The sequence below is a fragment of the Tasmannia lanceolata genome, unplaced genomic scaffold (genome assembly GCF_043159265.1).
Source record: "Tasmannia lanceolata isolate RefF3 unplaced genomic scaffold, GAP_Taslan_0.1 ptg000004l, whole genome shotgun sequence".
In the NCBI taxonomy this organism is placed as follows: domain Eukaryota; kingdom Viridiplantae; phylum Streptophyta; class Magnoliopsida; order Canellales; family Winteraceae; genus Tasmannia; species Tasmannia lanceolata.
The window spans coordinates 2,304,644-2,317,483 of record NW_027518681.1 but is presented as its reverse complement, the minus strand read 5'-3'; the positions used below and the strand labels follow the sequence as shown (position 1 = coordinate 2,317,483).

Below are 12,840 nucleotides of genomic sequence, written 5' to 3'. Positions count from 1 at the left end.
ATTTCATGGTAGCGATGGTTGAAGCAATGGGGCATTCTACAATAGTGAAGGTAGCATGACAAAAATGGTGGAAGCAATGGCCTTTAGGTGACGAGGATGGTTTTGCAGAAATGATGATGGAAGCAATAACCGTCCAGCGGCGATGAGAATTTTGTAGCAGTGGCGGTGGAAGCAATGGCCGTCTTACGACGGCAAGGGTTTTGCGGCAGTGACAGTGGAAGCAATGATCTTGCAGCGACAACGAGGGTTTTGCGGTAGCGACGGAGGTTAGGTACAGTGACAATGGAAGGAATGGCTGTTCAAAGACCCATGGGGAACGAACATCCTCAGAACATATGGGACAAAAGAAACCAGCGGCTAGAGGGGACAAGAGTATCAATCATAAATAAGTCTCGACCTTGATTAACCAACTCTAAAACATACAACTTAGAAAGAAAAGTCTTTTGCAGATGTCTCGTATTCTAGCTGTGATACCGCACTCGGCAGACTAATGTGCGCGACAAAGGTCAAGTTGACCGAGGCAAAGGATATTTGCACTCAAGGATCGGTAATTTCGGTAATTTGCTTGTTGTAGTGGCATTGATATAAGCCATGTATTAGGGTTACGGGTGGTGAGGTTTTCTTTTCGTTTTCTTGCCCGAGAGGAAATGAGAGTTTTGTAACCCTAAATCAAAATAGTGGAATTCTTCTCTCGTGGGAGTAGGCACACTGCTGAAACACGTGAATCTTGTATCCTTGCTTCGTGTGTGTTAGAATATGTGATATTCTAACAGTGTGATTGTGTTTTTTGCATCTGTTATTGACGTTTAGTGCACTTCAGGTTTGATCCTATTTAAGCAATCAAGTTTGGGCGATTGCAGGTGGAGAAATTCAATGTGGTAGGCACCTTCAGTATGTGGCAAACAAGAGAGATCACTTGGTTTCGCAAGGTCTAGTGAAGGCTTTATTAGGCAAAGATAAAACAACCAAAATAGATGGGTGACGGCGATTGGGAAGAGCCAGATATGAAAGCGGTTAGCATGATCCACCTGTGTTTAGCGAATGAGGTTGTTTACAACGCAATCGGTGAAGAGACTGCAACTGGGATTTGGCCCAAACTCAAAGAGTTTCTACAAGAAGAAACGCTAACTAAAAAAATGTTTCTTAAGAAGTAACAGTATGTTCTTCGAATGGAAGAAACCTCAAACCTGTTGGGACAACTCAACACTTTCAACATGATGATCTCAAAATAGTTGAACATTGGGGGCAAATTGGAAGAGGAGGATAAGGCACTACTTCTCTTGGCATCTCTCCTAGACTCATACGACCACTTAGTTACTTTATTATCTTTGGAATGGATACGTTGGTCACAACAGAGGTAACATCAACCCTTCTTGCAATGAATGAATCCCCTATACAATGTGATCTTATATTAATGCAGATCAAGATAGTCTTACAGATGTTGACATAATATTTTCTGAATCATTTATTCAGCCATATTAACTACTAGAAAATACTTTCTATGTTTTCAAGTTATCATCCCAGGCTGATTCTTAGAAGTAATATCATATGAGTCAAACATAAAGAATCAAAGACTGAAGAACTACAATGTCAATCTTAGCAAATACAAAATCAAGGATCGGCAAGCATATGATTTGAAATTTCGCAGAGGTAGATATGCCTCGTTAAATCTCAATTTTTTCGAGAGACCTTAAATCTCAATTATGGATGAAAATTTGTGTACTTACGATAGATTATAGATATACAACATATATACACATGTATTTATAAATTCTAATATAACACCACTTCATAGTATAAATGAGTGATAATCCTGTCTTATGTTAGTTTAAGAAAAGTGCATAGTTGAGTAAAAGAACTGAAGTCTACAAAATAAACCAACCAAACAAAAATGATATTTCAGTCATGAAATTTCAAAAGTTAATGCATCTGAAAGAATTGAATGTCAAGAGTGTACCGACCGGGTGAAAACGAATGCACAATTGTGAAGAAACACCATAGATCACTCGAATACAGTGTCCTTTTGATATCTCCCAAACTCTGACAGTCTTATCCATTGACGATGAAGCGATGTACTGATTGTTGGAAGAAAAATCAAAATCTGTAAATAAATTAGTATTTTAAAACACGAGGTGGCCGGCAAAGAACATGAGCATAAAAAAGCAGTTTCCACAATATAATGTCCCAAGGAGACAATTTCTCCACCAAGCACTTATATACTATTTATTTCACAACAGAAACCCACAAAACCAATTAGAAACATAAACTCTCCGTGTACTCAATTTTTTGGGTATAAATTAAGAATTTGTATAGTGACTTCCAATAAAAACTACGGTTTGATAATTTTGATACAATTTATCAGATTAGTACTGTGCTGGGGTGCATTTGGCCGCATATGTCTACTTGTCTATCAAGTTCTTTTTGTTACTACTTGAACTAGAAGTGTAGAAACAATTATTGTAATTACATAAACAACTAAAAATATGATAAACATAATTTTCAAAAAAATAAAAATAAACGATAAACATAGTTAAGAAAAAGTATGATGATTGCATAAGTACTAGTAGGCAAGGTTTCCAATTTTGGTTTCGGCATCCGTTTCGGTTATATACAACCACATAAATGTAAGAAACTACCTCATGCATTAATTCTATAAAAAAGTACACTGATGGAATTTACATAGCATGGTAAAAGGTTCTAAAGAAATTTATATTTAATAAAATATTTGATAATCAAAGGAAACTTAGCATTTCTATGGTGTGATTACATGTCACAACATGACTTTTTTAACTTAATTTCATGGGAGAGATTTCTCTGATTTGAACTCCTAGGTTATTATATTCTATGCAAGACCTAGTAAAAATTGTAATGCTATGGAGGAACACAATATGAAGTCTAAAAAAATGGTATTTGAAATGAAATGAAATTTACATGTATACAGTATTAAATAGCTATGGTATAAATTAGTTTACTTTTATAAGGTATTTACAAGTTAAAAGGAAATTTTATAGTTACGAGGGTCACTTTTTAGGCAGCACCAAGGGAAATGACACACCACAACTAAAATGGACCAAAATAAGAAATTAGGGTTTGAAGAGTAGAAACTCAAAAGAACTAGTAAAGAAGAGCGACGACAAGCAGCTAGTGGTGGTGGTGACCACTTTCAGTTGCAACGTTGTCAAAAGTGAGATGATTATAGGGACTAAGACAGTGAAATAGTTTTCTTCAAAGGTGGAGATATCAAATTTGTGGGAGGTATTTCATATAAGACGAGGATGGCTGTATTTGGAGTAAAATAAGGGGTACTAAATGGAAGGGAAACAATTAGAATGGAAGGGGTGCCTTTATCAATTTTGGGGATGTGTATTTTGCTCAGGTCAAAGATTTTTTTTTATTATTATTATTATTATTTTGATAAAATTTCTTAGGACAAAGAAATAGAACTGACCATTCAACAAAAAAAGACAAAGAAATAGAATTGAGTTGTATTTTGCCGCCCATCTTCTTTACATTGAATGGCCCGTTAAAAGGAAGAAACAAAGTTGTAACCTGTCTCGACAATCAAGCCTCGGCAGAGGAATAGATTCAAACGACCTTTGCTTAATCTATGATTGCTTCGCAACCTCCCTTCAATCCTTGGCGAATGACATTGTGGATCAGGACTGTGGAGGATTGCCAGAAGGCATGGTGGAGCGAGGTTTCTCAGTGGGGGACCACCCGTCGGTCAATGAGGGTGGAGATTAGTCTGGAGAATTGAGTGCGGTCACCAAGGGCTATATTGTGGTGAAGTGGGCTGAGAAAGAAACAACAACGATGTAGCAATGGTTAGCTGTTGAAGATAGGCTAATGCCGTCAGCTGTTGAAGATAGGCTGATACCGTCAGGTTAGTGCCATCGGTTCAAAAGACTAGGGTCAAGGACGACTGAGACGAAGGGGTCCATGATAGTGGAACTATTGAGACGATGCCCAACCGTCATTGCTGTAGCCCCAGTTTTAAAACTCCCTCGCGATATCGTGGACTTCCCCGAGTCGACTCCCTTTTTCCCTACAGAGTCAATAAAAACTTTGACTCTCCCGGACTATGACCAAGTACTCAGCCGCATCGTGCCGAGTCAACCCTATGCAATTTTTACTTCGAATGACCTTCGATTTATGATAATATCCCTCTAAATTAATCATAATCATATCATTTTCCTCCAAATCGTGGAAAGAAGAAAAAAATCCCACGAAGAATTTTTTTTTTCCTTCAGAAATATTTTCTTGCAATCCAAACAAGGCCTATAGGTGTGCAAGGATATAAATAACTAATTATTTAGTTTTTAATTGTTTAGAATATTGAGTGGCATATCTAGGACACATTCAAATGGCACAGAAAAGTCCTATATACAGTCACCAAACAAGCATTAAAGTTACAATTTTTTTCTCTATAATAACCCCGCATTACTTAGAAAGAAATCAGAACAAATAACACTTTGACAAACCTGTGACATCTTTTGAATGCCCTCTCAACTGCTGCAATATTGAAGGAGGCTGAGAAACAGTGCATACAGTCAAGCACCCATCAGATGCACCATACGCAAGTATATCCGAACTCATGTGCCCAAATTTCAAGACCGTAACTGCCAATAATAACTGATTAGTTTGTTTCCACGTGAATTATCAACCCATCCATCAGGTATGGACTACCCACGTAAGTGTATAGAGTTATAGAGCCATGTTTTTCTAATCCATCAAGAAAATCACCTGAAGCTTTGCAAGTGTCAAAGATGCAATGCATTCCTACAAAAGAATATGCATGTTCAACAAAGCGAAGCGGACGATCTGCATCGCTCATACTTGAGCTGAAACTCGCACGGTGGCTTAGAGTTGGGTTGCGGCTTAGAAAATCCTAAAAGAAAGCAGTTATTCCCCAATGATAAGATGGCATAGAAAAAAGAATGCAAAACAGATGTTATGCAATAAAAAAATAACTACTCTTGAGAAACAAACAAGCTCAGGCAGAATACCATACATACCCTGCTAGAACTCAAGCTGTCTACATCAAACAGAATAGAGAGTGGACCTGGAGATGAAGTCCAGCGCCCACTGATGCATAAACCAGTAAATTACCCTGATGTCAGAATCGCGTGAAAACATAAATTGGAAAAGCGCTCAGAAAGAAGAAATTTCAAATGACAAAATTCATCATTGTTTAAGAAAATAACCAACAAAACTATCATGACATGGAAAACACATGTTTAATGTCAAATCATCATTTGATTTATATATATAATATATATCGGGAAACTGTTTCTGAGGGAGACCTCATATAGCTTATATGAGCTAGCCGTTAGAAATAGTGAGTTGCTTATGGTGTTTGGGTGATGTTAGATTTTGATTCGATAGGAGCTAACATAGATAGGGTGTTCCTAAAAACATTATCTCGATAGGATCATCCTAACCTTTGATTTGTGGAGGTTTAAAATGGGCGGCTATAATATGGGTCCATTTAGTGCTTCCACAGATCAAATGGTTAGGATGATCCTATGGAGATAATTTTTTACGAACACCCTATCCATGTTAGGTCCTATGGAATGAATGGGTTGGATGAGTCAAATAACATGGGCTGATGCCCTATTTGCAAAAACATTTTGTCCTATATATATATATATATATATATATATATATATATGAGGATAGAGTTGCTGCTCTCAAGCACAGAAACAGGGTGGGGCCACATTTTGGGTGGGATCCAAAGCATTCATTTGATGGGCCCTTTCATGGGTAGGGTGTCCACCAAAAAATCTGTCCATTTTTTGCCCCATAAATGGCACCCTAAGGTGATCCAATGGAGCTGATTTTTGGTAGGCCCCCCATCCATGATGGGGCCTCCCAAATGAATGGTTAGGAACACCCCCCTCCAATGTCCCCACCCCCCTGTTTCTGTGCTCGAGCACAGCTAAGCCTAGCTGCGCTTGAGTACAGCAACTCTCTCTCTCTCTCTCTCTCTCTCTCTCTCTCTCTCTCTCTCTCTCTCTCTCTCTCTCTCTATATATATATATATATATATATATATATATATATATAAGGAATATGTTGGTGCGCTTAAGCGCACCATTGTTTTGGTGTGCTTAAGTGGTTATAACGCCTCCCATTCATTTAAATGTTTGGGTCCCGCTTAAGCGAACCAATGGGAGGCGTTATAACCACTTAAGCGCACCAAAAAATGGTGCGTCAACACTTCTCTCTCTCTCTCTCTCTCTCTCTCTCTCTCTCTCTATATATATATATATATATATATATATATATATATATATATATATATATATATATATATATATATACCACTGACTGTACATGGAATAAAATATATATCACTGTAAATGGAATTATACTTCAGTAATGTGCAGGAATACTCAGGTAACAAGCTTCATCCTTTTTTTTCTTCTTTTTTTTTGAATGGTAAGCTTCATCCTTAACACTTCTCTGAAAGAGAATGCCACATTTGCTCAAGCCAAATTTAGCCCAACCCTTACAATCTACACTTCGGATGGCAAACTGTCCTGAGATAGAGAAATAGTTATAGCCAATCTGGACTCTGCCGTAGAAAGGCATCATAATGACAACTCCTCCAGAATTGGGGCATAAATATAAGGACTGAAAAGATCCCACTTCGAAGGAACTCCTGGTAGTGGGCTCCTATTAGTCCTTATATTTATTCCCTAATGTGAGTGGGCTGCCTGTTCACTTCTCCAGAATTGGGTCCAAACCAAAACAATTGCTAAAGCCTAGAGGAGTGTTTACAGGACTGGACAGGAAGGAGATATATATATAGTCAAGGAGCTTTTCAGACAAATATGTTCGGTTTTGAAAAGAGGCTATCTAATGTTAAGCAATTGATTCCTGCGTGTTGACTATGCCTAAGGCTATAAATGTTGGTTTCAGTATGTATGCCGGTCGCTACGGAAATGGAAACATGTCCATGTCAGTCATAGATATTGGTGAAAATCCTGTAAAATCATGCCAAGTTTATGGAAATGCATGCAAATGATCGAAATGTAAGATAAAACTTCAGGAAATGCTAGAATAAGTAGAAATGCACACTTAGAAACCATCACATAAGCAAGATAACTATCCATAGTGATTTAAAAATATCAAACACCTAATAAAATACGTTGTCGCGCATGTTTAGAACGGTAAGGTCCATTCTAAACTAGAAGTTATACAGTAACACATACATATGCTTTAAATAAAGACAAAACCTAGGAAAAAGGCCACTTTTTTTTTTAATGATCATCATTTCATTACTAAGCAATACCGAGGTAGTCAAGGTACAATGAGAAAAAGACACCCAATGGACTAAACTACAGACAAAAGAAAGGATTCACGGAGGAAGTGGGTCAAACAAGGCTAGAGACTCTTTCTGCACTCCTTTCCTAAGCCAACCGTAGAAAATGCATGAATACAAACTCTGTATTTCTCGACCAATCGATTAATCGAACATCTCATCAAAAAGCCGATCGAATCTCCACGGATGGCTTTGATTCCCTTTAAGCCATCCGTGGAAATTAATTTCATAAGAAAGAAAATAAAATGAAGGATTACAATATAATTATGAAAATTTAAAGGATCTTCTAACAAAAAAAATAAAAAAATTAATTATTAAGATAAAATATGCAACCCCGTTAATATGTAGATCAGGTAAAAAAAACTCACATATAATAAAAATAGAAGCTAACATGCATAATGTAAGTTTTTTTTTCAAAAATATAAATTTTTTTCATGTTGGTTTCTGCCGACATTTAGAACCATGATTATTTCCCATGCCATGTGACCTCGGAATTAAAAACGATGCAAAAAAGGGAACCATAGCAAGGGATAAGAATAGTCACAGATGCGGAAAGGCCCTATTAAAGCAAAGCAATGGCCAGTAGGACAATCATTTCCCTCTTCACATCCAACGATAGTTTCTTTCCTTTTTTTTGTTGAATGAAGCTTTTGCTAAAAGGCAATTTTTTCTTGTTGGTAGAGCAAGAACGGCATCAACCTGACAAGCTAGAATAAGTCCTTCGGCAGATTTTGTCTTATTCAGTTAATTCATCTAAGGTGGCTGTTCCCCGATCAAGGTTTTCTAAGTTAAACTTTGGCAGTTCAAGTAGAGGCAACCTGGGGTATTGGGGGTACTTAGGGATGCTTCAGGGGCTGTTATTTGGCATTCTCTGGTCCTATTGGAGTCGCAGATGCTACCGAGGTGGAGGTTCGTGCAGTGCGACAAGCTATAAAATGCATGGATAGAGACTGCTTAGATAGAGTAGTGGTTGAGGGGGACTTGATGTAATTCGTTGGCCTAGAGACTCTATGGTTGCTCCTTGGCGGGCTGCTCAGTACTTAGACAAGATTCTAGATCGAGTGGCCGGATCATCGGTATCTTTCATTCATGTTAGAAGATCAGCCAATAGTGTGGCCGACAGACTAGTTTGGGAGGGTGCAGATAGACCAGAGTTGGAGATTTTTGATTTCTTCCCCCTTAATAGTTCTGCTCCTCTGTTTCTTTTGACTTTTGTATTTTCTTTTTTGTCTACTTTGCTCTTGTATCTTTCGGGGTGACCTCCTCGGTCTCCCTTTTCCCTCTTTAATAAATGATTTCACCATTCAAAAAAAAAAAAAAAAAGAGGACAAAATCTGCTGAAAAGTGAGCCGGTGTGGCTGTTCTCTCACGCAAAAGTGAGCCATGAAATGCCTTTCCATGAAATTCCCTAGAAAACCCTCTCTCTCTCTCACACACACACATCGTAAAGCCTGAGGGCTATCAGTGTGTAATATAATAAATAGAAAAAAAAACCTTGCTTGAGCAACTATGGATGAGTGATTCTCCATCAATCTTGGTGTGATACAGGGATCAACCCTAGAGGCATGATGCTCTAGGCACTTGTCCTTATACTACTTCCATCAAAGTTATTTTTCGATCTTTCTCTTATTTTCTCTTCTTATCTTTAACACTACTACTTTTGCAACTATAATATTATATGTTCTCATAAACATTGTCTTTGACTACTATCATACTAAAGGTTCTAACGATCAATTTTTGCAGAAATTTTAAAAGTTGGATTGTTTTAATTCCGTGGGACTTTTGGTGTAGTAGCAGAGCTTGCTTTTGTAGCCGCTCAGAGCGCCGAACTTGATTCGGGTGGTCCATTTGATGCTCGAGCTACCCGACAATCTCCTCGGCCACGTCACTAGCATCGGGTGTCACTACATCACAAGCCTTTTGACTTTGATAGTACTAAGGGTTCTAGTTATCAATCTTGATGTATAATCCAATGGCCAGATTTCTCGATCTTAAAGCCAACAGCAAGATTTGATTAATTTCTCTTTCTTATCATCTCAGAAGCAACAAAAGTTATTTTTTTGCAATCTTTGCATTGATTCAGTTTTGTTGGCTGTCATAAGGTTTGTTACTCACCTTTATAAACGTCCGAAATTGAACTTCATTTGAAATTTCTCCCATGATTTGCTTGGATTCCATTTAATTCATCATAGTCCATATCCTTATTCTGCAAAATTCCATTCCACAGTTATTTTCTCTTGTGGTCCTGCATCAGCATATCCCTGCTCCTTGGACACGATCCCCACCCCCCCCCCCCCCCCCCCCACCCCTCTGGAATTTTGTTCGACGGCATGTCTTTATAAGATTCTCATCGTGGCCCATCTTGGGCATGGGCAGCGGCTCATTGTCAACCATTGCTCTGTGTGCGATGGAGGCAGAGTTGGTGGATCATCTCCTTGTGCATTGTTGTTTTGCACTCATATTTAGAGTTTCATTCTCGACATTTTTGGGTCTCTTGGGTTTTCCCTCACCTGATTGATGGCGTTATTGAGTCCTGACTGCTCCCCCGCCTCTTGGCTAGAAGGAAGAGACAATGGCAGTTGTGTATGTGGCTCTTTTTGGTCATTAGGATGGAGAGGAACACTAGAGTGTTTCTAGGTGTGACACAGTCATGCAAGGTGATTTGTGCTTCCGTTTTCAGATTGCTCATTGACTGGGTAACCTTTTCTAAGGGCTTTATGTGGGTATTGGGGGTCGATTTTGGAGAGCTTGGGACTTATACGGCGATAGTTTGAATATGGTGGATGTGCTGACCCACAAATGGATTCCCCCTAAGCTAGGATCTTTCAAGATAACCTTTTTTTTTTCTCAAAATTGATCTTTCAAGATAACATTGAGGGGTCTAAATTGGGTAACACTGGCTAGGCTGAACTGCGTCGGCCAGTTCGTTATTTTGAAGGGATGACGAGAGCTGCTTATTCAGGGCCAGCTGGGATACCGGTCTCTAACACGACTGAGATTTTGGCGATGAGCAATGGGGTTTGAATGTGGGCTGGTGCTTCACTTGAGTCACTTATCATAGAAGGGGATTCCAAGAACATCATCCATTGGCTTCATCATCCTGATAGAGTTCGTTGGAGGTTTTTGGACTGTGTTTCTGTGTTCTCCGTTTGAATATATTCATTAGAAAAGCCCTCGTCATCAAGCATATCAAAGTCAACAAATGGCTAAATCCACTAAGCAGTAATAAATGTAAGAGATAACAAAAGTGACCCAAGGCAATGTATGCAAATTCTATATTGACATTATATGCATATAAAACACTCGTTGTGATGACACACACACACACACGTATATAAAAACATAGATATACAAATAGGTGCTAAATTAAACAAATCCATGAAGACTTTACGGAAAAAAAGTCATTCACTCAAGACATGCATACACCAATGTGAAAGAAGAATATCAGCATCAAATAACCTATAAATTTATGAAAGATATCATTTTGGAAAACATAAACTTGGGAGATGGCATCCGCTCTATTCTCTTGATACTAGAATTCCTCTTTTATTTTAAATTTCCCTGATTGGCTGTTCACAAGTGGTTGTGAATTGTACTATCCCTAGTATTGAGATCCAAAAATGTGTCTCACTATCTGTAATTTTTAGGTATTTCACTATGAAGTTTTAGGCTTAAACATTTATACTCAATGATGTCAAATACTCTGCGGTATGTCAGTCTGTGTATTTCATAGCTTTTTACCAAAGCACAGGCATCTTCTGTTTACAAAATCATCATCATTGGTGAATAGATGTGGGTATGACATAATTTCAAAGTTTCCAGCTACCCAATGGGTTTATGGATTTTCAGTCATAGAAAAAGAAAAAAAAAATCACTTTACAAAATTGCATGAGGGAAATCAGAATCAGAATCACTTGATACCATTAAAAAATCACTTGATATCATTCACGGTCATCGGCTATATCCTATATGTGACACTAACCATATCATTCACATCTATTGGCTGTATTTTACACTAACCTCTGTCTGGGGTACTTGGCTGACTAAACATATCATTCACAGCCATCGGCTATATGTTACACTAACCTCTGTCCTGGGGTACTTGGCTGGCTTGGTATCTGCAGAGTTTCCCAATTTCTTGGTCTTCGAATATAATTCCGATAGGCTACATAAGCTTTGCCATTGCATCTCCAATCCTTCAAAATAGAATGACTGCAATTAGTACCATCTTCACAAAAGAATCATATTAACAAATTCAAAATAATAAAAGGTATGATAGTATGAGTTCAACCAAATTTGAATGGAAAGTTTGAATTCTCTCTCCATAAGATAATGAATAGGATAATATACAATAAATAAAAGTCATTGATGCCTCAAATGGGAAAATTTTAAATGGGATGTACAATAAAAGGTTTCAAGGGCACACAACTATAGATATAGTTAGACTCAGTCAATTGAAAGAATCTACAAATACTCAAAACATCCTTACAAAATTATTTCGGCAGTGTTATCCCAAACTCGTCATCCATTTAAGAACCTAAATCGCTAACAGATTGCACTAATTCAAACGGTTAGACCTTGCACAAAGTGGATTCAAAGCAGATTAGTGGAGCAAGAGAAAGCAGCAATATTCATGCAAAAGAGTCCAAGAAGAAAAGTCAGTCCCATGACCCATTGAAATGCAAGAGTGACAGTCCAAGAGAGGGGGGGGGGGGGGGGGGGGGGGGGGGGGTGAATTGGTCAATTAAAAATTTTGGGCTTAATTAGTTGGAAGATTAAAAGTTTATCCATTAATTAAGCACTAATTAGTCTAACCCTTGTTCAAATAGGTATATTAATGAAAGCTAGGGTTTTGACATTCTAATCATGCACAATTGCTAACCCTTGTTCAAATAGATATTGTAATACAGTTAGAGTTTAAACATATCAATCAAGTGCATTTACTAACCCTTGTTCCATTAAAAGCATAAACAAGTTAGGGTTAAAGATTACCAATCACCACACGTACAAGAGAGAGAGAGAGTAAGAATCCACAAGGCACAAGATTTATAGTGGTTCGGTCTATCACAAGACCTACTCCACTCTTCTAAGTTTTCCTCCTTGGGATCTTCACTAAAAATGATGAAGCTGGACACCCGACTCCTCCATCTCCAAAGGGAACAAACCCTTTCTGCACGAAGCTTTGACAAGGGGACACACCCTCGTATCTGATTCACCTTTGTTAACGGGCCGAATCAGAGACCCTCACACGTCTTCACTTTTCTTAACGGGCCGAAGAGAAGACCCTCACAATGTCTTCACAATTCTTAACGGGCCGAAGAGAAGACCCTCAATCAAAAACAAATAAAAATGAAAAACACTCAATGCCTCTTAATAGGCGAATTACAAAGTTGTAAGCTCACTATCGCTTCAAGAAAATATGCAAATGAAAGCCCTATGGAGTGCCTCTTGATAGAATGTGGAAATATAAGCTCAAAGAGGTTTTAGCTTTTGATTTGAAAAGTTGAAGCTAA

At 38.1% G+C, this 12,840-nt stretch overlaps 1 protein-coding gene across 1 annotated transcript in view; it reads right to left on the bottom strand.

Annotated features, from left to right (window-relative positions):
- The window catches only part of LOC143876023 (Transducin/WD40 repeat-like superfamily protein), a 35,038-nt gene that overhangs the window by 10,765 nt on the left and 11,433 nt on the right, over window positions 1-12,840 (bottom strand). Inside the window, exons 2-6 of the mRNA XM_077377628.1 lie at window positions 11,414-11,523; window positions 5,016-5,085; window positions 4,744-4,888; window positions 4,482-4,619; window positions 1,962-2,101 (exon numbers count right to left, since the gene is read on the bottom strand). Coding sequence (XP_077233743.1) covers window positions 1,962-2,101; window positions 4,482-4,619; window positions 4,744-4,888; window positions 5,016-5,085; window positions 11,414-11,523 — 603 coding nt within the window. The remainder of the gene's footprint in view (window positions 1-1,961; window positions 2,102-4,481; window positions 4,620-4,743; window positions 4,889-5,015; window positions 5,086-11,413; window positions 11,524-12,840) is intronic.